At 46.6% G+C, this 22481-nt stretch overlaps 1 protein-coding gene across 2 annotated transcripts in view; it reads left to right on the forward strand.

Annotated features, from left to right (window-relative positions):
• TRANK1 (tetratricopeptide repeat and ankyrin repeat containing 1) overlaps window positions 1-22076 on the forward strand; it is a 95765-nt gene extending 73689 nt beyond the window's left edge. For both annotated transcript variants that reach the window (XM_044252730.1, XM_044252729.1), the window contains 8 exons: window positions 596-752; window positions 3490-3578; window positions 6812-6915; window positions 7027-7159; window positions 12049-12194; window positions 15327-18376; window positions 19255-19353; window positions 20744-22076. In XM_044252730.1, coding sequence (XP_044108665.1) covers window positions 596-752; window positions 3490-3578; window positions 6812-6915; window positions 7027-7159; window positions 12049-12194; window positions 15327-18376; window positions 19255-19353; window positions 20744-20844 — 3879 coding nt within the window. In that variant the 3' untranslated portion in view covers window positions 20845-22076. The remainder of the gene's footprint in view (window positions 1-595; window positions 753-3489; window positions 3579-6811; window positions 6916-7026; window positions 7160-12048; window positions 12195-15326; window positions 18377-19254; window positions 19354-20743) is intronic.
• Window positions 22077-22481: the final 405 nt, after the last annotated feature.

Genomic DNA, 22481 nt, shown 5'->3' on the forward strand with positions numbered 1-22481 from the left:
AAAACAAACAGAATAGCAGTTATCAGGTATTTCAGTAAATGCCTAGAAGGCTCTACAGAAATAAAAGTTAAATCACTGCCTGGCTATGCAAACCTCTAGGTAGCCACAAATCCACTGTTTTGAAATGTGCATTATTTAATCAAGTAGGGCCTCCCCACGTTCAAGTCATAACCCCCTGATATCTGTAGCCCTCAATCATGGCATAGGTCATGAGTAATTTTGTACTAATGAGAGTGGTCATAGAAGTATATGACTGGCTTAACTTGTAAAAATAAGTTACAGAAATTGTTTAAGATGAGCCATTGGGGTAAATTGAGTAAAAGGCACATAGGACCATTCTATATTACCCTCCCATGAACCTATGATTATTTCAAAATATAAAATTACAGCAGATAAGGGCCGTCCTGTGCTAATGTTGTACTCCCTTGCTGGAGCTTCACTTATCTTTGCTGTGGCCACAGTGAGCCTCCTGTCCTGCTCATGCTTCTGCTATACTTAAGTTTGGTTTCTGTATTTCACCAAAGTGAGTAAGCCCATTGAAGTGTATCACATTGAAGCTGTAGACAAATGCTCTCCGTCTTTGTCCTCAATTTAGCTCCTCAATGGAGAGCTGAAGCAGCTGTACACTGCTATTACACGGGCCCGGGTTAACCTCTGGATCTTTGATGAAAACCCAGAGAAGCGGGCTCCCGCTTTCAAATATTTCATGAGAAGAAATTTTGTCCAAGTTGTAAAGACAGATGAAAATAAAGGTAAGAGCTCATTAAGCTATTCTGGATTTTGGATACAAAGCATGTTACTCTCATTTAAATAATAACCGCCCCCCCCCGACAAAACAAAACAAAACAAAACAAAACAAAACAAAACAAAACAAGACATGTTACTCTCCACTTCTTATGGTGAGGTATAAAGGATATAGGTTTTGGAAAGTGCTTTCTTTCCGTCCCACATTCTTTGGAGATATGAAAGTTTGTATTTACTGCTAAGGTGTGTGGGGAAAGTGTGGCTGTAATGGGACTGGGGGGAGGTTAACTCCTTCAGGGAAGATCTTTTATTGGCCTTTTAAAAATGAGGGTCATGGCGGGGGCCTGGGTGGCTTAGTCAGTAGTGTGTCTTGACTCTTGATCTTAGGGTCATAAGTTCAAGCCCCATGTTATGTGTGGAGCCTCCTTAAAAAAAATAAAAGCGAGGGTCCTGGGCGAGGTTGAGAGAAAATAGGCTTTGTTGGGGGAACACAAATTGCTACAGTCTTTGGACAGTTGACGGGCAATATCTATCAAAGAAAATTGTGCTGGGTTAAAAGTGACCCAGCAACTCCTGTTTCCAGGAACCTATCCTAGAGATTTTCTTGTGTAAAATCTCAAAGATACATGCACACTGAGTGTTCCTCACAGCCCTACTTGTAATTTTAAGCAATTAAAACGACCTAAGTGCCCATTAGTGAGGAACTGTTCACGGTGGCTGCTCTGGTCCTAGGACCGGTGAGTGCGGGTTGTTGAGGATATGGGGACACTTTTACTTTTCCCCTTTTGCCCTTCTGCGCTGTTTGTAATGTTTAAAAAGCCAAACCAATATTGTGTGTTGTGTTGATCACTTCCAGAGACTGGCTAATTAAAAAATGGAGTGAAGATCTCCTGATAGGATAACTCGCAGAGAAGTCCTCAGCCCTTCATAAAGGAGAAAATTGTTGTCTTTGTGACTTGGCTGTTAAGTTGGCTCCTCCAGGCCGCACTTAATTTCTCTGTGGATGGGGGAAAGTGCAGGGCTCAGCCACTGTGCAGAGGTCTGCTGTTTTCCTGAGCATTTTCTGGCCAGTTTTATGGAGACCATTTCTGGTTGCAGCCAATGGCTCAGCCTGGGTCCAGGGTTAGCTGTTCTCTTCCTCGGCCCTGGCTGTTAGGTGTAATGGGGAAATTTGAAGTCTTGGAATGAAGAGACCCTAGCTTCTCATTAGAAGTTTCCACCTATGCAGCCATGTGACCTTGTCCAGGCCTACTTCCTCACCCTGGGCCTTCACTTCTTCAACAAAAAGCTTTGGGGTGGGAGGTGTGGTGCTGGTTTGCTGTGGTCATTCTTAATCTTCCCTGTGGTGCCTACTCCTTTCATCCCTGAAGTAGATTCTGGCACCTGTTATAAGAGATCATCAAAATAGACGATTTTCTTGCATTTAAAGATTCCGAATGAAACAAGGTCACAATTTATTTTCTGTCTTGGTAGTGTTAAGAACACCAGAAAAAGGACAGTCTTAAGTGGGTTATAAGTTGCACATGATAAAGTCTGTGAGAAAATCTGTTCCCGCTGTGCAGGGGGAGCTGGGGATGAGCACTGCAACTGTGTAACTTGGGTATCTTTATCATCGTGCTGGTAGCATTCACCTGCCCTATGCGGAGATACTGGGGAGCTCCCTGTGAGGACAGAATGTCACCAGAGCACAAATAGCATGCACAGAGTTAGGACAAGACGCGGCAAAGTCGTCTTTGCACACAGTGCTGCAGGGCACGGCAGAGGGCCGACAAGGAGGTTTTTGTGCCCTCCAAAGGAAGCTGGTGTGTCTGCCTGGTTGCCCTTCAGACACAGATTTGACTGAATTTCATGCTGGTAGTCAGATTTCCACCTCCTTCTTGCAGCCGAGGCTGAGAAACTGCAGAGAGGGCTGACCACGGCTGTTGATGCTCAGGGGAGCTGCAGGAAGGGTGACTGATCTAGTTGCCAACAGGCTAGTGGGACAACAGAAGGGCCTGACAGCTGGTGGTTGTGACAGTCTGTGTCCACCAATGGGGACGTGTCACATTGCTTACCCTAAGGGCAAAGTCTGCACATTTGAAAATACTGTAGAACCCTGTCACCTTGTTCCTTGCTGAAACCCCTGTGTGGGAGTTTGCTAAGAACCACATGGCTTTGGATTTTCTAGGAGGAACTAGAATATTCTGTCTTCTAATCTGTCACCATAGGAGAGGAAGGTAGACAGAAGTTCAAAAACTGAGCAATGTCCTTTCTTATCCCTGACTACTCCTTCCAAAGCCCACAGCGACCTAGCTTGGTAAGCTAAAATCCATCTTAAAATGAATCCTGGAAAGACAACACAGGTATTTGTTTGCCTGGGCTGCTGGAATAAAGCGTATTGTCTTACAGTACTGGAGGCAAGACGGCCACGATCAAGGGGTCAGCAGCTTTGGTTTCTACTGAGGCCCCTCTCCTTGGCTTGTAGATGACTTTTCTTCCGTGTGAGCCCCTGGTGTCTTTTCTGAGTGTGTTAATCTCCTCATCTCGTAAGGACATAGATTGGACTAGGATTCACTTGAATGGCTTTGTTATAACTTCATCACAATTTTAAAGCCCCTGTCTCCGAACATTCTGAAGCATTGAAGTTTAGGGCTTCAATGTATGTATTTTTTTGGTGGGGGAAGGGGGCAAACTTCAGCCCATAACAACAAGTCTAAGGGAATAAACACCCAGAGAAGCAAACCCACTCTTCTTTTTTCATTTTAGACTTGGATGACAGCATGTTTGTTAAGACCTCCACACCTGAGGAGTGGATCGCGCAAGGAGAGTATTACGCTAAGCACCAGTGCTGGAAGGTAAGGGGAGAGGGAGGTCTTTGTGACTGGTGACCTCATCTGGCCTCACAGGCTGGTTTTCCACCATCATTCTTGTCACCAGGAGAGGGTGAAGGCTGTGGTACTTGTGCTGCTTCTTCAGAAACATCAGGCCACCCTGCGATGAGGAGAGCTCCCTGTCTAGCTCCTTCTGCAGGGCAAGCGTGACAACCCTTCACTGTGGCGGAGCATCAGCTGGACTGCCACGAAAATGGAGGGTCACGGCCTCTGGCCGCCGACAGAGTCTTCTGCTTATTTTCTTTCCCTCCTGTGCTCTGTGTTTAAACATTTTTGCTGCTATCCTACTGCATTTTAAAAATAGTCACAGATTGGTCATTTGTTTTTCAAATTGATCTGACATGGACTTGACTCCCAAGCTGAGTCTGATGAGCAGGGATTAAGCCTTAACTCTAGACTGAGTTGACCAGTCTCAGCCACAGGCCACCCTAGTGAGCTTGCACAGCCGGCCAGCATTCCCTCTGCCAGTCCTCTGGAAATAGTGAAACCAGCCCGAAGAGCTCCATCCCTCTCCCAACCATGCACATCCCTGCACATCCCACAGTTCCATGGCATGTGTGTTTCCCAGGACATGGTGGTGACCAAGTCTCCACCTGCCAGGCGCAGACACTTCCAGCTCAACAAACTCATCATGGGCCCTGTCTCCTTCCAGTTCTTCCTTGTGTCACGTGAGGCTCGTCTGATAACCCAATGACTGACGCAGTGCCAAGCTGCCCGTTCCCCTGGGCAGCATCCCAGGCAGGACTTTTCTTCTTGTGGGTCTCTTTTCTTGATCGTGAAGTCCGCTGTGGACTTCTCTTTACATCTCACTGCTTGGTGCTAGGTCACGTGCCATGCCTGTTTTGAGGCAGTCTGGGAGAGCAGTCCCATCCTGCAGGTTCAGCCCTTCATGGGAGGGAGAGGGGAGTGCTGCAGGTGGTTAGCCAACAGCTGAGTTTAGTGGAATGGCTTCTGTAGTCTCAGCCGGGGAGCCATGTCGGAACTCTGTAACCAGCCAGCAAGCCGGTCTCCTTTCGGGGCTTGGTGAGCTCTTGGCTCGGATGATGGGGGTGAATGGGGCTCCTGATTCACATGATTCATCCTCCAGCGGCAAGCCTGGGCTTGTTCAGCGGACGCCCCAGCAGCGTTCAAAGGGCAGAGGAGCACAGGGGGCCCCCTGACACCTGGCCTCGGAGCTGGCCCTGTGTCGCTTCTGCTACATTCTGTTGGCCAGAGCAGGTCACAGCCCAGATCTGAAGGGAGGGGACATAGGCAGCAGTCTTGTTGGGAGAAGCTGCAGAATTACACAGTAAAGGGGCGTGGGTGGATACAGGGAGGACAGAAGGACTGTCGCCACCTTGCAACCAGTCCCACAGGGTGAGAAAAGAGAATGCACATTGTTGTGTGTTTGGGTGTGTCGGCAAATTGTTTCCGTAAGTCCGTAGTATTTACCTGCTGGAGGTTGACAGAGCTCTGAAACTTGATTCACTGCCCATCCTTGTTATAACTTGGCTGCTGTTATAAAACCAAGATCCTTTTCGGGGAGGGAAGGGAGGGATAGTATGGTAGCAGGTATGGATATGAAATTGGAAAACTAGGTAGCCTTTCCCTTTATTCCCTTCAGAACACTGTTGGTCTTAACCCAGACATGTTGCCCATGGGTGTCCAATTCTTTAAAAAAGCCTTTTGAAGGTTTGAGTCTAAAATCTTTCTATGGGAGTTGGCACAAATGAGAATGTTATAAAAAGCCTTCTCTTCACCTGATTTTATTTTGACTCCAGTAAGGGATTTCAGGACTCAGGGGACTTACTGAGTTTTTGGCTGCCTGTCAGTGAACATTCCAAAACCACCATACAAATGGCAATCACTTGAGATTCATTCAATAAATTCCTGTTGAACTGTGGGCCAAACATCATGTTTGGGTTACAGGGATGTGATGGTGAGCCGGACAGACACTCAGAAGGGTGTCCAGCTCTAGTTGTTGTAGGTATCACATGGAAGAGACTAGCTGCTTCTAGAACCACCTGTTCTGGACAGAGAGGCCAGGGAAGGCTGCTCTAAGTAGAAGCCAAGAACTGAGGCCTATAGGATGAATGAAGTTAACTGGGCAGAGAAGGGGTGGAAGAGCATTTCAATCAGAAGGACTAGCATGTGCTAAGGTCCTGTGGTGGGAAAGAGTGTGGCATAGATCATGGGAATGTAAGGAGGTCCATGAGGCTGGGGAAGCTGAAGCAAAGAGCCCAAGGGAACAAGATGTCATATTCTCTACTTAATCTTTCCCCTGCCCACACTGAGACCTAATCTTTACATGCTGGACCAAGTGTGACTTTCTGTCCTCCAGCCTTTTGAGACATGGTCTCAGCATTCCTGCTTTAGAAGAGCAACTTTCTGCTGGCAGGAATGGGGTCCAGTCCACATTCCTGTGATGCCCGTCTGCCCACCTTCTACTTGCTCAACATAGACCTGCATGAGCCAGGGATCTAGCCAGTTATCTTCTGGAATGTGTGGTGACATCATCTTCATCCCCATCTCTACCCCCATTTCTGTGCTGCGGCTGTTCTACCAACACAGTTGTTTAGCCATTGTAGTTACTGACTAGAGAAAACCTGTGTGGGGCCCAGAAGAGCCACTGGGTGACTTTAGGCCCATGGCTCCATGTATACAATGAGAAGGATGAAACTTCTCACACATGGCTACTGGAAAATTAAGTGAGGGTGTTAATTATGGCAGCTTATAAAAATATATCCCGTATTGCTTTTCCATGGATTCTGGGCACTTTCAAGATTTTATTTATCTGAGAGAGAGAGTGCACGCATGTGCACATGAGTGGGGATGGAGGGACAGAGGGAGGAAGAGAAGCAGGATTCCTGCTGAATAGGGAGCCCAATGCCAGACTCCATCCCAGGACCCTGAGATCATGACCTGAGGCAAAGGCAGATGCTTAACCGACTGAGCCATCCTGGCACCTCTCTGGGTGTGTTCAAAAAGGAACCTTTGAGTGGAAAGTATTTGCTGGTAACATTACTGGGTTTTAGCCTGTGGGGCCTTTTTTTTTTTTTTTTAAAGCTCATCAGCACATTCCTGCTCCTCGGCCTCAGGCGTGGCTGGAATGAGAATCATTGCCTTGTCAGCGCAAACATGGCAAATGTGCTTTAACCCTTGTTCTGTATGTCACATCCATTCCCTTGCTGGGAATCAAGACTTTTTGCCCATTTTAGGTCGCAGCCAAGTGTTACCAAAAAGGAGGTGCATTTGAGAAAGAGAAGCTGGCGCTGGCCCACAACACTGCCCTGAACATGAAATCCAAGAAAGTCAGCCCCAAGTAAGACTCCCCGGGTGTCATCTCAGGGCTGCTCGGGTGAGATCAGGTGGTGGGATCTGTTGGGGCTAGGTCACCATTCGGTGGGTACTCTGTTTTCTCTCCCTTCTTCAGGGAGAAGCAGGTGGAGTACTTGGAACTGGCCAAGACCTATCTGGAATGCAAGGAGCCAAAGCTGTCTCTTAAGTGCCTGAGCTACGCCAAGGAGTTCCAGCTGTCCGCCCAGCTGTGTGAGAGGCTGGGGAAGGTATGGACCTAGCCCGTGCTGCCGCGGGGAGAACTGGGCTCCCTCAGCCCCTGCTTGTGTCAGGGAAGGGCTCCAGGCCTCGCAAGAGAGAAAGGTCGGCTCTGAGGACTGTAGGGCAGCCATTCTCTCTCCACTTGCCTGAGCATTTACATAGCTCCAAAGATGTGTGTGCGCATGCATGTCCACACCTGTGTGGATGTTTCACCTGATATTAATCACAGGGAGGCCAGCTCTTCCAATCAGAGGGGAGGTGGGTTTTGGGATATTCCTGCCTTCCTGTCCTCCACGTTCGGTCTGGAATCTGCCTGCGTGAATGGCCTGGCATTGACATGGCGGTTTTTCCGTGTTCTCAGCAGTTGCTCTAGATCTGTGCCAACCAATCTGGCAGCCACTAGCCACGTGTCGCTATTTAATTTATAATGTAAGTTAATTAAAATGTAATAAAATTACAAATACAGTTCCTCAGTCTCACTAGCCATGCTTCAAGTGCTCATTGTTACAGAATATTTCCATCATTGCAGAAAGCACAGTCTAAAACAGCTACTCACGGAGTGGCTGGCAGGCTGGTGGCGGGCCACAAATTTTTATTTGTCTGCAATGAGATTAACACTGAAGATGAAAGTAACCAGTGAGAGACTGTTACAGCACTTTGGCATTGCCATAATGTGCAAGTGGTGATGATTTTTTTTAGCGATTCCTTTGTCTTTTTTATCGTTGAGCTATAATTGGCATGTAAAATGTTATCGGTGAGAGGGGGTACAACACAATGATTTGATATATGGATGTTTTGTGAGATGATCGCTGTAGTAAGTTTCTTTAACATCCATCACTATACAGAATTACAAAAATTTTTTTTCTTGTGATGAGATCTTTTAAGATCTATTCTCTTAGTAACTTTCAAACAGACAAGACAGTGTTAACTATAGCCACCATGCTGTACCCCACACGATTCATTTCCAGTGTATCAGTTGTGAGGGACTGGAGGTGTAGAGCTCGGTGGCTTGAAAACCTGTGCTCTAGAAAGCCCAGCTGGGGCTACTGCATCCCCCCCACCCCCACTGCTGTAGGGACTTTATGTCCCTCCAGGAGGGGGTAGGTTTCCACATCTCTCTGTGCAATGTATTAGCTCCTGGATCCTCAGAGCACCCTGGATACTGGGTGGAGTGGGGGTGGCACCTGCTGAGGACTTTGAAGTGTGGCCCCAAGTCTGTTTAAAGACCATAAGGCCCTCCTGGTACTTCCTGCCCTGCCCCATGTTTATTAGGAGATGTGACTTGTTAGGCTGTGGGAGATGGGGATGGGATATAGGGATTTCAGGGTGGGTGGGAGTTTGGGTCCTAAGATTCTAGAAACTAGGGTTGCCTCCAACCTTACCACATTCCCTAGCTGCCAACCCTTCCGTTTCCCGTGCCACTACCTGGACCCTAAGTGGTGACAGCTACAGGGAAGCAGCCTAAGCCTTTTCTTCCCCTTTTTACCCACCAGCGCCTGCCATGACTGAGTCAGAGATTTCCTCCTTACTCACACTGCCCACCTGCCTCCCCCAGCCTGGCAAGCTCTTCCTCAGAAAGTAGGAGGCATGGGGACCAAGAGGCCATAAGTACAGCCTATGTTTCTTTCCTAGGGACTTCAGTGCCTTCAAAATGTGGAGGCCATCCTGTTCCTGGAAACAGCCTTCCTTGTTTCCTTCTCCTTCCACGGGCTTAACCTCTGGTGGCAGGTCTTCTCTTTCCTCTCCCCCATATGTTCTAGCAGCTTCAAGCCCCACCCTGGGGATGGTCTCATTCCTTTCTTTGCCTAGGCTCCTCCCTGGAAGGGGGTCCAACCTGAGCTAGTGTCATGTGGTCCTCCCACCAAACTAACCAGCATGGTTCAAGTTGATCAGTTTGGCGGCAGCCTTTATCAACATCTTCAGACCAAATCTCCTCCGTATTCCCAGCTCCCACATGTGTGCTACCCCCACAAACAAATGTTTTGTGATGGGGCCCTGGAGGTGCAAGCCTTTTTTTCCCCCCAGGGATTCCTTTGTGTCACCTGCTTCTTGCCTCTTTCTTGAGAGTAACATGGTTTCCCTGGAAACCTCTTAAGGTCCTTGCTCAGGATGGCAGGTGGGGACTCCTCCCATGGGGAGCAGAGCGTGCAGAGCAGGGGAATTTCTTTAGCCATCCCGCTGCTCTCTCTCTCTGGTTAGGCACATACTTGGCACCTACAAGGGCGTGCATTCCCACTTGGGGTTTTCCTTCTGAGTAATCAGCATTGTCAGGAGTGGATGAGAGATGGGGTGGTAAGTGCTCTGGTTCTGGGATTGTATTCTTGTGGCTGAGATGGGCCTAGATGCTCCCTGCTCTGTTGTTAGGTCTCTGGACACCAAAGAACCTCATACCTGAATCTTCTTTGTATTTTGGCACTTGGTGTAGATTGTCTAGAAAAATAAAAGCCAGCTAAGATTTATTAAAGGGACTGGTGTATGTGTTTTGTCTTGTTTCACTTGGATTTTGTTTTCTCTTTGGACGTCAGGTACCACTAGTTAGAATTATGAAATGAAATATTCAACAAAGAGATGGGCCCTTACTGGGTGCTGGGCACTGTGGGTGCTCAGTGGCCAGCAGGTGGCAGCAGAGGGGGCCCCTGCCTTGAGAGAGTTTCCCTTTCCTTCCTCCTGGGGAAGAGGGATGACAAACTTGACAGTCTAGCATAGGAGACGCCAGGGCTGGTGAGGCTAGGTAACTAGGTGAGGGGAGAGAGGTGTCAGGTGCTGCTGTTTTAGGCAGGGGGAGGGCAGAGAGCTGCCTTTTTTTGTTTGTTCTTTTTTTAAAATTTAAATTCTAGTTAGTTGACATGCAATTCAATATTGGTTTTAGGAGAAGAGTTCATTGGTTCATTATTTACGTATAACACCCAGTGCCCATCATCCCAAGTGCCCTCCTTAATACCCATCTCCCATCAAGCCCATCCCCCACCCACCTCCTTCCAGCAATCCTCAGTTTGTTCTCTGTAGTTAAGGGAGCTGGCTTTTGAGCAGAGACTGAGAGAATTGCTTCAGGGCATCGCAGGCCAAAGCATGCTTGCAGGCAGGAGCCCACCAAGGTGGGAGCATGTGGGAGAGCTTGAAGAATAGCAAGGAATAGCTAGTTGGGCTAGAGCAGAGTGAGTGGGTAGAAGTGGTAAAGTGAGCCACAGAGGGTGGCGGGAGCAAATCAGGTAGAGCCTCGACATCCGTGGTAGGGACTGGATTTTGTTCATATGTGACAAGGAGACAGTGGAAGGTTCTGACTGCTGGAGCAATATGGAGCTCATTGTCTGGATGCTCTGGGTAGAGGTCGGTAGGCAGCAAGATTAGAAGCAGACAGGCCAGTGGGGAGCAGTGGCCGAGGCTGGATGATATGGCTTGGATTGCCATGAGGGTGGTGTAGGTGATGGGAAGGGAATTTGGAGAAACGTTGGGAGAGCCAAGCATAAAGGATTGTCCGAGGGGCTGGTGGAATTGTGGGAGGAAGAGTGGGATATAATTTTGTGTCCACAGCAAACCCACTGGTGGTTTTTTTCTGTTTATCCTCTTCCTCTTCATGGCTGGTGTCTGTTCCCATTCTCTCCTCACTGGCAGCCATTCCAGTGCATTTAATGTGGAACTCCCATTTGCATGCACAATTGAAGAGCAGATAGTAATTTTTCTATACATACATATTTTAAGCTTGTTTAAATGGCATATTTTTCTGCTTTGTTGTGTTTTTTACGTTTCCCATGCCCTACTTTAGTGTTAAGGTCTGACCAGGCTTCGGAACCCTGAGAGTTTTCTTCAATGGGCACCCCTGCATTTGACTTATACATTTCCCTAGTGTTGAACGTCCAAGTCGCCACCAACTTCTGGCTGCCACATATAGCACTGCACCTCCTTCCGGTCCTGGGTACAGCTTGAATGGGCCTTGCTGGCCCTAGAGAATGCATGTACTTAATTTCACTAAGTGAAGGTGGAAGCCACTTTTCTTTCTAGAACAGCTGTGCCAGTTTGTGCATTGGGATTCCAGGTGCCCCACCTTCTTGACCACATTCAGTGGGTTCTGATTTTTCTAATTTTGCCAAACTTCATGGGTGTATCTCACTGTGGTTTCAGTTTGCATTTCTTTATTAGTGTAGTTGAGCATCTTTATTGATTTGTTAGTCATTCAAGTTTCCTCCCTGCCACTTTATATCCTTTACCTAGTTTTCTTTTGGGTTTCCAGGAGTCTTTTTCTTGTAGTTGTAGGAATTCATTTAATGTTCTAGACCTGTCCAGTCTAATATAGTAGCCATTAGCCAGAGGTGAAAAATAAGGTTAAAACTGATGAAAATGAAATGAAATAAAAAATTTGGTTCCTCAGTTACGCTATCCACATTTCATGTGCTCACTATTCACATGTGGCTAGTGGCTACCATATTGGCTAGCATAGATGTAGAACATTTCCATCTTCATGGCAAGATTTATTTGACAATGCTGATCTAGGTGTTGATGTTTTCCTTTTCTCTGTTAACTTTATTTCACATGCCCTTTGTTCAACAGTTGTGATGTAATCAAACCCATCAGTTTTTCCCCTGAAGTTTGAGTGTTTTGGGTTTTGTTGAAGACTTTCTTTACCTCAGGGTCACAAAGATATTCTCATACATTTTCTTCTAATAGCTCTCATATTTAGATCTTTGACCTATTTGAAGGTTAAATTTGTGTGTGGTGTGAGGTTGGGATTTAACTTTGTTTTTCTCTCTATATCAGATTTGTTTTCCTAATATTATCTATGTCTTAGTGTTTTTGCTGGATCCTAACAAATAGCAGACATTATTTTTCATGATGTTGGCTTATTTTTAAGATAAAAAGTTATGCTATGAATACTCTAAGAGTATGTTTTACTCTGTCCTAGATAAGAGATGCTGCCTGTTTCTATAAGCGAAGCCAGTGCTACAAAGATGCTTTCAGATGCTTTGAGCAGATTCAGGAATTTGATCTAGCACTTAAAATGTACTGCCAAGAGGAGCTCTTTGAAGAAGCTGCTATCGCAGTGGAAAAGTAGGTAGTTTTATTTTCTCCCTTCCTCCACCCTGCTCCCTCCCTCCCACTGCCGCACTGGGTCAGCCTGCCCTGGATGGTGTTATCCTGCTCTTCTCAAGTGGCTTGCCAAAGTCGTCCTTCTTCCACTTGAGTGGTGGCATCAGTACTGGATGCTCCTTGAAGAGCATCTATCAAAGCTGGAGCTCCTTGAAGGCAAGAGCTAAGCCTAAAGGATTAACCAAGGAGCTGAATGGGAAGTGTGGGAGGAAAAAGAGTGGAATATAATTTTCTTTTCACAGCAAACCCATCATTGGTTTTAGTTTGTTTATCCTCTTTCTCTTCATGGCCAGTCTTCATTCTGGTTCTCTCCTCATTGATAGCCACTGCAGTGCATTTAGTATATGCACTCTTAGTATATGTATATTTCCTATACTCTACTCTTTTCATAAGCTTCGACACTGTGTGATGAGGAGAGGGAGTAGAAGAAGATGAACGGTTTGTTACAGGTGTTACGTAACACACATGGTGCTTAATGATGGTTCTGTCCTCTCCACCTTTACCTGCTGAGTTCACAGTTTTGCTGACTGTAGATAAAGATAAGAGCACTAGTGGGCCGTCAGGATTTTGCTTTACTGGCAAATTCTTAGCCATGCACTCATACCTATGTGTATGAAATATGTGAACACATACCCTTATAAGTTTTATACTTGACCCACTGGAGGCCTTCTTGAGCCTTTAGCCCAGTTCATATTCCAAAGGTGAAGTGGAGATGGTGGGGTTCATGGTTGACCAGGAATATAGAAACAGCATGCTGTTGATGCCCCCTAGGAGGTCTTCCTGGTGTATGGGACAGATAGAATCAGAGTCTGCTAGTCTGCATTTCTGTTAAGCAGGAGTTTGAGTCCTCTCTCAGCTTCTGGGAAAATAGGGTGTGGTTTGGTTCTACCTTTTTTTTTTTTTTTTTTTTTTTTTTTTGCTTTCTACCAAATTATACATATGACAAAATGAACATATCTGACCTAGATGTTCAAACTTCGGATTTTTATTTTCGAAGTCAGCTTTTATTAAAGTATAATATATATTCAAAAAGGTACACATAATTCTCACAAAATTAATATACTTGCACAACCAGTACCTCAATAAAGGTACTCAGTACCTTGAGGTTTTTTTTTTTTTTTTTTTTTTTTTGGAAATGGAAAGTAGGTGTTCAGGGCCATGGCTGGTAAATGAGCATATTCTTCTATCCAGGTCTTTGGTACTATTATACAGCTCAGGCTACTATAATGAAATGCCATACATTGGGTGGCTTAAACGACAGAAGTTTATTTTCTCCTACTTTTGGAAGCTAGAAGTCTCAGATCAAGGCTCTGACCAGCTGGTTTACTGCTAAGGGCTCTTTCAATGGCTTGCAGATTGCTGACTTCTCCCTGTGTCCCCATGCAGCCTTTCCTTGGCTCTTGAAGACACGAGAACACAAGAGAACTCACTCTCTGGTATCGTCTTCTTTTTAAAAAAAAAATTAATTTATTTTTGTGTGCATGGGTGAGGGGAGGGGCAGAGGGAGAGAGAAAATCCTCAGGCAGGCCCTCCTGCTGAGCATGGAGCCTGATGTGGGGCTGGATCCCATGACCCTAAGATGACTCAAGCCTAAACCAAGAGTCAGATGCCCAAACAACTTAGCCACCCAGGTGACCCTCTCTGGAGTCTTCTTCTAAGGACACTACTTCTGTTGAATCAGGGTACCACCCCTGTAACCTCATATAACCTTAGCTACTTCCTTAGAGATCCCATCTCCAAATACAACCACACTGGGAGCTGGGGCCTGAATGTATGAATTTTAAGGGACACAAACTATCAGTCCATAATAGGATGCCAACTGTGACATTTATTGGGTACCCAGTTATCAGGATGCTATGCAGTGGTGGTGGAAGTAGATGACCAGGCCAATTCCCTTGTGAGTTCATATGACATGACAAAACCGACTGAGAGCTTTTTTAAAATTATTTTTAAAGAAAAAAGAAACTTTTAATTAGTTATTTAACCTTCTGTCCCCAGTTTTCCAGAAGAACCTTACATAGTCACAGAAACATCTTTTTTCTTTATTTTTTTCAGCTTTATTGAGGTATACAACAGAGAGTTTCTAATGATGTGTTGAGCTGAGATCTAAGTGTAATCTGAGTATTAACTGAAGCCTCACACTAGATCTATTTGAGTATCTTGAACACCATGCATACTGGGTGTAGAATTCAATTGCTACCTGGCCTGACTCAAAGTGCTTTAAGGACACTTTAAATTTGAAAAGAAAATACCTTGGTAGTTCTTTATACTTGCTAAAACTACTCCTTACTCCATCAGCCAATACTCACATGTGAAGTATACTCCCTTTCTTCATCTTTATTTACACCCCTCATAGGAAACCTGTTCTATTAGGAAATCTGATGTTTATAGCATAACTCTGGGGCATCATAAGGCACCCGGGCACTTTCCTGGTTGTGACGAGATGGATTTTATCCAATGAGAGTTCAAAAGCAAGCATGTTTTATTGGATTGTTCCAGTGCCTTGAAAACTGTGGGACTGCAGAGTGGGATATATTGACTTTGATCAGCAGACTAAAGGGGAGCACTCAGAGCCTCATTAATCTCACTCTAACTCAACCACATGCATACCTGTAGAAGAGAAAAATCACAGTTTGGGTAATAAGAGAAAGGTTAATGTCCTGCTGGAATGTGTGCAGTCTCTGTCTTCATTCTTTCTCATTAGTCCTGTCTCGGACTCAATGGAATTTGTAGACCCAAAATGATTATCATGTTTTTATGAAAGTTTAAGTTGTTTTTTTTTCAGGGATAATTTTGATTATGCATAATTGTTGCCCCTCAAATTGACTTTGAGACCTAGCTTCCATTTGCTTAGGTTGCAACTTTATTATGTTTCATTAATTATGTATACTAGCGCTTGGTTCCTTTGGAGAATAAAGAATTAATTCTATCTGTGTGAAATGAAGCTTTGTAAAGATGCTGGTTGGTTTAGGTCCTATTTTGTAATTTATATCTATATGTGGGAATTGTAGTTAACTGACTCTGTGCTGTGTTTTGGAGAATACTTTCTATTGGGTGGTAATGAGTTGACATTTGTGTTGTCTGTCATTGTAGGTATGAAGAAATGCTAAGGGCCAAGACCCTTCCCATATCCAAGCTGTCTTATTCTGCCAGTCAGTTTTACCTGGAAGCGGCAGCAAAGTACCTGAGTGCAAATAAGATCAAGGAGATGATGGCTGTCCTCTCGAAACTAGATACAGAAGACCAGCTGGTGTTCCTGAAGTCTCGCGGACGGCTGGCAGAAGCTGCAGACCTGCTGAACAGGGAGGGTCGGAGAGAAGAGGCTGCCTTGTTGATGAAACAACATGGCTGCCTGTTGGAGGCCGCCAGGCTCACTGCGGACAAGGACTTCCAGGCCTCCTGTCTGCTGGGGGCTGCCCGCCTCAATGTGGCCAGGGATTCAGATGTAGAGCACACCAAGGCCATTCTGAGAGAAGCCCTTGACCTCTGCTATCAAACCAATCAATTGTCTGGCATCGCTGAGGCCCAGTTCCTCCAGGGTGTAATTCTGAGAGACTTTCAAAAGCTCAAGGATGCCTTCTTCAAGTTTGACACACTCAATCACTCAGCTGGAGTGGTAGAGGCGCTCTACGAAGCTGCCAGCCAGTGTGAGGCTGAGGCTGAGAAGGTCCTGGCCCTGGCTCCGGGAGGCCTAGAAGTCCTCCTCAATCTTGTCAGGGCCCTCAAAAGAGTGACCAACAATGCCGAGAAGGAGATGGTCAAGTCTTGCTTTGAGTTTTTTGGAATTTCTCAGGTGGATGCCAAGTATTGCCAGATAGCTCAGAACGACCCTGGACCCATATTAAAAATAATTTTTGACCTGGATTTGAACTTGAGGGAAAAGAAAACTAAAGACTATTTCTTGATAATGACTGACCAAGTGAAATTAGCCCTCAACAAACACCTTTTGGGGAGGCTGTGTCAGATCACACAGAGCCTGCTTGGGAAGACCTACCCAGGGGTCTGCATGAGGTTTATTGTAGGCTTGAAATGTGAGGATGAAAACTGTAAAGATTTCCACAGGCCTCTGCGGCGTTGTGAGGCCAAGTGTTTGGTTCAGTCAAAAATGCACTTGGTGGCCATCAGTGGGTTGTTTTTGGAAGCCAAAAAAGTCTTCCCTAAAATCTTAGCAGAAGAACTTGAAGAAATTAGTTATATTTTGCCTACAGATATGTATGGCCTTTGTAAATCCTTCCTGAATGTCCTCTTCCCTAAGCATTTCCATCAGAGAGTGTTGTCAGAAAACCCCATGGCATGCAAAGAAATCCTCAAACCAAATTACAAATCCTTTCGATCCTGCAGATCTGCTCTGAAAGAGTACATCCATTTCCTGTTTCAAAACGAAAGGGCACGAAGCCGCCGGGAGTCCACAGACTTGTGGCTGAGTGCCATGCAGGCTTTCCTTGTCTCCTCCAACTATCCAGAGGAGTTTGAAAAGCTTCTCCACCAGGAGGAGGACAACTACAACAGGGAACTCAAAGCTCTAGAGGCTGAAAAAGAGGAAAGGGGCAGGGGAAGAGGCAGCAAGATGAAGGGAATAGAAGGAAAATTCGGCATGTTGGCACCCAACAAGGATGATGACAGTACTGAGAAGACCCACCTTTGCTTCATCCGGCTGCTGGAAAACTGCATTGACCAGTTCTATGTATACCGGAACCCAGAAGACTACAAGAGGCTCTTTTTCCGCTTCATGAATGTCCTGGTCAAGAGGTGCAAAGAACCGCTCATCCCCAGCATCGGGAACACGGTGGCCCTGTTGGAGTTCCAGTTTGTCCACTGTGCGGTGGTCCTGGCGCGCCTCTGGAAGAATGCCATCCTGTGCCTCCCCAAGAGCTACATTGCGCTCTTGCACTACTGGGAGTTCCTGTTCAGCAAGAAGGAAAGGGAGCTCGGGGACGTGTTCTCCATCATTCAGGAATACAAACCCAAGGATGTGACAAGAGCCATTCAGGATTTCCGGTTCCATCTCTCCTACCTCGTCAAGGTGCTCTGTGGCTATGAGAATGTGAACTTCAATGTCTTGCTCGATGCCTTTGGTGAGATAGACTATGTAGTGTCTGGAGAGGCAGAGCGGACTCTGGTGCTGTGCCTGGTGATGCTGGTGAATGCCGAGGAGCTTCTGCAGCCATACTGCAAACCTCTTCTGTACCGCCACTTCCAGGAGATCCAGACGAGGCTGCAGCTGATGAGCATAGACCGCCCGGATCAGGTTCCTGAGAGGCTCCTGAAGGTGGTCAAGCGGGTACTAATGGCGGTCAACGTGAAGTCTGTGGCTGAGGCGCTGCAGGACCTGCTCTCTGAACGGGACGAAGAGTACCTCATGGACTGCCACTGGCGGTGGGACAGTGTGCACACCAAGGGGTCCGTGGTACGCGGCCTCTATCACGAGGAGGTGAAACTGAGCCGCCTGCTCTGTGTGGACTCTGTGGACTACTTTGCTGAGCCAGAGTGTGAGTTCGGTCAGGATGAGACAGATGAGCTGGCCTTGGAAGACCGGGACCACCTCCTTGCTGCCATCCTTTCCCAGAAGCAGCGGAAGGCTTCCATCCAGCGGAAGCTCAGGAGGGCCTGCCTGGTGGTGTCCCTGTGCATCAGCTGGAGGAGAAGGGTGAGTGCGCAGACTGAGTGCTTCCGGGAGGACATCAGGGAGCCTGGGGCCGGGAACTTCAAGAAGGCCGACGTCGACAGGACCCAGTGCGACCTGTGTGGGGTGAAGTTCACCCGAGGTCCCGACAACTATTTCAGCCCCGGGAAAGCATTTGAGGGAGAGGCTACAGAGGTGGTGGCCATTTCCGGGGCCGAGCCAGGAGACCCGGAGGGTCGGGAGAGGAATAGCGAGTCTTACGAGCAGCACATCCACCTAGAAGGTCATCAGAGGCAGCAGGTGGCCTACCAGAAGTACTCTGAATTTTTCCGGGAGAAGGTGGACCCAGCCATTGTTGAAGGCAAGCTGGTGGTGCAGGACATTGAGCAGAGCATGTGGATCCGCAGTCACTTGGGCTCCAAAGAGCACAGCCACATGCTGCAGAGGAAGGTCCAAGAGAACATCAAGAAGGTTTCCGATACAGTGGAGGACCTCTACAGGCGCAAGGCCTGGGCTGGCGGTAAGGGGGTCTTTATAAATGGGGGCCCAGGTGCTGGTAGAACCGAGACTTTGAGAACACAGGTCAGAGTCAAGTCCTTTGTGGTGGCGAGGTCTGTCCCGGGGATAACAGAACTTGGCGTTGGCAGAGACACAAGTGAGGAACATGTGTTCTCAAATTACAGCAAAACCCCATTCTTTGAACTCCCTGGCCCCCAGTTAAAACATTGGGATTATCTTGGGCCAGGATGGTTTCCTTGGCACTACCGACAAGAAAAAGGGCTGGCTAACTAGTTCTGTGGCAAGGATATAGGGAGAGCGTTCAGTCTTGAGGAAACTCTGTAAGCTTCCGATCTGTTCATCAGTGACTGTTTCTTGAACACCTACTCTGTGCTGAACCCTTGACTAAGATCCAGAGGTGTGTAGCTGGTGTCTTCCTTTTAGGAGGGTTCTTTAACCATACCCAGTATGAATCTTTAACAGTAAGAATTCTTGTGTGGCCTTTGAATCTGATTTCCTCTAACTTCCTTATTAGCTATTTCTTAGCAACACTGAGTGGAAGTCATGTTATGTATAAAATTAGTGAAATTAGATATTTAAAACTTATTCTGTAATCCAGACACTCCAGTTCAAGGTTTAGTGACATGTTGAACAAATCCTCCTTAAGAGGTTTCCTCTTGGAAATCTCTATAGACACACAGGTGATGGTGTCAGGCTGCACTTAATTGTAGTTTATGTTTGTGCCGGCAGGAGGTGGCTGTGGGTCCTCACCCCATGGCGCCTCTCTGGGGAAACACAGAGACAGGCTCCTGGGAGGTGGGGGCCTTGGCTCTAGTACTGAGTAGTCTGGTCTCTGCTGTAGCCCCGTCACTTAGAGCCCTTGTTCTTTGGTGTCTGTAGCAGAGGAAGTGATGGCTCGGCTGGTCAACGTTCTGATCCCATCAGTCAGGGATGCACGGGAGTGGCTGATGAAGACAGAACTCCGTTTAAAGGAGGAAGGTAAGCAGCCCTTTAAGCCAGGGTGATGCTCTGGGTGTTGTAATTCTTGATTCTGCTGACTCCCAGGTCAGTGTGACATGGGCTTGCCTATGATGTCAGTAGTGGCCAGTCACTGTCCAGGAGCATTGCCCCCAGTCAGTCAGATTATTAGCAACATAGAATCTGAGTTTCTCCATCTGACTGTGAGGGCTCCCTTTAATTGCTTTTTCGACAACCTCTTGCCACTCGGGAGCTCTTCTAGATGACATTCAGTCACTAATCACATGCAGTACAGTGACTCCCAAGGATAGACAGAGTATTGAAAAGCCTTCTCTTGGTACATATGCCTGCCTGTGTCAACCATTCACGGAGGACAGTGAATATTTATTGACTATCTAGTAAGTATCAGCAATATTTGGGGCTTGGGGATATAAAACAAACATATTTGTGAGCAAAGCAAACAAAATTATTAGAGAAACTTGCATTGATCTTCCCATAGAGGGTTAAGGGCTTATATGGAGTGAGTCAAGTTTCTCTCCTGACAGTGAGAATTACCTTGACAAATTCTTTATCAACTAGGAAGTCTTACCTCCTGCCCATCCCAATTGTTGCCTGCTCCGGGCCGGGTTTTATTTCTTCTTACTCTGTGTATTTCATGTGTCCCCAAATTCTCTTCTCTGGGTCCTCCTAATCTGTTATACCACTGGAAAATCCTGACCCCAGAGCTGGGAAAAACTAGAAGGGACCTGGCACAAATATCTATGGCAGTAAAAAATCTTTAGAATATAGTGCCTACTGGGACTATGATTTTTATGATTGTTTCTTTTTTTTAAAAGATTTTATTTATTTGACAGAGAGAGAGATCACAAGTAGGCAGAGACAGGCAGAGAGATAGAGAGGGCGGTGGGGAAAGCAGGCTCTCTGCTCAGCAGGGCAGACCAGAGGCTCGATCCCAGGAACCTGAGCCGAAGGCAGAAGCCTAACCTACTGAACCACCCAGGCACCCTTATGATTGTTTCATAAAGAAGATAACTGGTATACCAACTCAAGTTTGTGGTTGTCTTTAGGTTTTGTTAGATTTCTTTGCCTCTGGGAAAAGGGTCTCTGAAGTGAGGGCAGAGGAACCAGCCTGTGTAAGAACTTAACTCTAGAGAAGGGTGTTCACTTGGGCTCTGAATCAGGCTTTTTTCCCACTTTAATTTTAAAACGATTACAGAAATGTCAGGGTTTCCTAGTATGTTATATTTAATAGTGGAATGAAAAAAGAAATCACTATTCTGTACTTTGTTTCCATTTTTTTTAATGTTCAGTTAGCCAACATCATTAGTTTTTGATGTAGTGTTCAATGATTCATTAGTTGTGTGTAACACTCAGTGCTCATCACAACACATATTTTTTCCTTTTGAAACAGGTATTGTTCAGGAAGATGATTATGAAAATGAAGTGGAAGACTTTGGTGAGCTCCGTCCTCGAAGGCGTCCGCGGAAATGTGGAAAGCAGAGAAAATACTAACGTCTGCACAGTTGCTGCCTCTTAAGCCTTCAGAACATTCCATCTTGACTTAAAATTCTGAATGCTGGGGCAGATGAGAAAAGGAATGTAAATTAGTTTTAAAAAGTAGGGGGGTCTAGAAACACTTTTGATTTTTTGTTCTCGTTATTTCTCTCACTGGTGGCTTTGATCCGATCACTCTCTCTCCTGTAAGTCTAGCAGTGTTCTCCCTAGAATTTGTTCAGATGAGAGGAGTCATAGCGGAAATCACCTTGGGATGCCTCACCCCAAAGTTCTGAGGTTCTCTGGTGCATCACCATTGTGATATGAGTCATCAGCAAGGGACACCCCTCACCTCAGAGTTGGCGCTGCTCTGAGCTGGGAGATCCCTCCTCGGATTCCCTCATCTCCTTTCACACAGCTGCAGCGTCAAGTAGTTTAAGAGCTGCGTGTGCCCAGGGTGGCCCAATGCTGGCCACTTGTGACCCCCGCCACACCCTCTGGTCATCTGTGAACCTACTTGTAGCAAGAACAAAGTCCCTTCTGTTATGTGTATTAGCCTCTTCTGTCTGTGCGCCTTTTCTGCCCTCCTTCTCTCCATTTTTTGGTGATCATTTTCAGCTCCCTGCAAGTCACAGTTAGACTACCTCAGAATGTAGTCCAGAGCTCCTCCCGCATCCTGTGGGTGGGAGCCTCGGACTTCTGCCCTAGGAGGCAAGCCTGGGGAGTGTTCCGGGGGGTGGTTCCCAGCCTGCCTCTCCAAGGTGGTCCTAACTCTGCCTTGGCTATGGTGCAGACATTCCAAAAAGTGTTTGTATGTGGCCCTATTTGTGTCTCTTTTCTTGACTGAAGGAGGCTCCTGCTTCAGCCCCAGCCCCCACTGAGCCAGCAGCCGTCAGTGTGGTCCCATTATGGAGGCCTTTGTGCCGCTCCTGGTTACTGCCACCCCCTCCCCTGCCCCCCAGCTCAGCCTGCTGGGACAGCTTGGGTTATGTTGGTCCTTCATTGCTCTGTCCACACAGCGGAGCCAACCTTCTCCCCATGTTGCTGCTGCTTTTGCTGCTTATTGTTTTCTCTTTATTGCCTTTCTAAATGACTCTATTTCCTTGTTTCTAATTTTTATTAGGTTATGTTTCTAATTTTTATTCCAGGTGTTTTTTATAAACTTCACTTGCTGGAAAAAAAAAAAGGAAAAAACCCAATCAACTCTTACTGTATTATCACATTTTTATAAAGTTAAATTGTTTCTCTTACCTGGAGCCGTCCATTTACTTATTTCTAATCTCCACTTAGAGAGTGAAGGGTAAACCCCAGCACTGGTTCTCTCAGCTCTGGTTAGCTGGTTGATGCTGACCAGTGGAAGCTTGCTGTGCCTTCTGAAATGCAGTCCCCTCTTGCCACAGGGACTCATGGCTGGTTTCGGTGTCTCTTGAGGGCTTGCCTGTGCCTTCTGAACATTTGGGGTGTGGACTGTAAGGAATTTCTTCAGGGTTGCCTCTTGGGACTGCCACCAACACGAACATAGCCTGGGGAGGCAGGAGGCCCAGAGCTGAATCCTCTCCCACGCTTATCGAACAGTGTAACCTGGGGTGGGTCAGATCACTGAGTGCCTATATGCGGGCTCAGACTCTGTTGTGAGAGGGAGATGGAGACGTGGA

Source organism: Neovison vison, chromosome 6 (assembly GCF_020171115.1).
Source record: "Neovison vison isolate M4711 chromosome 6, ASM_NN_V1, whole genome shotgun sequence".
Lineage (NCBI taxonomy): Eukaryota > Metazoa > Chordata > Mammalia > Carnivora > Mustelidae > Neogale > Neogale vison.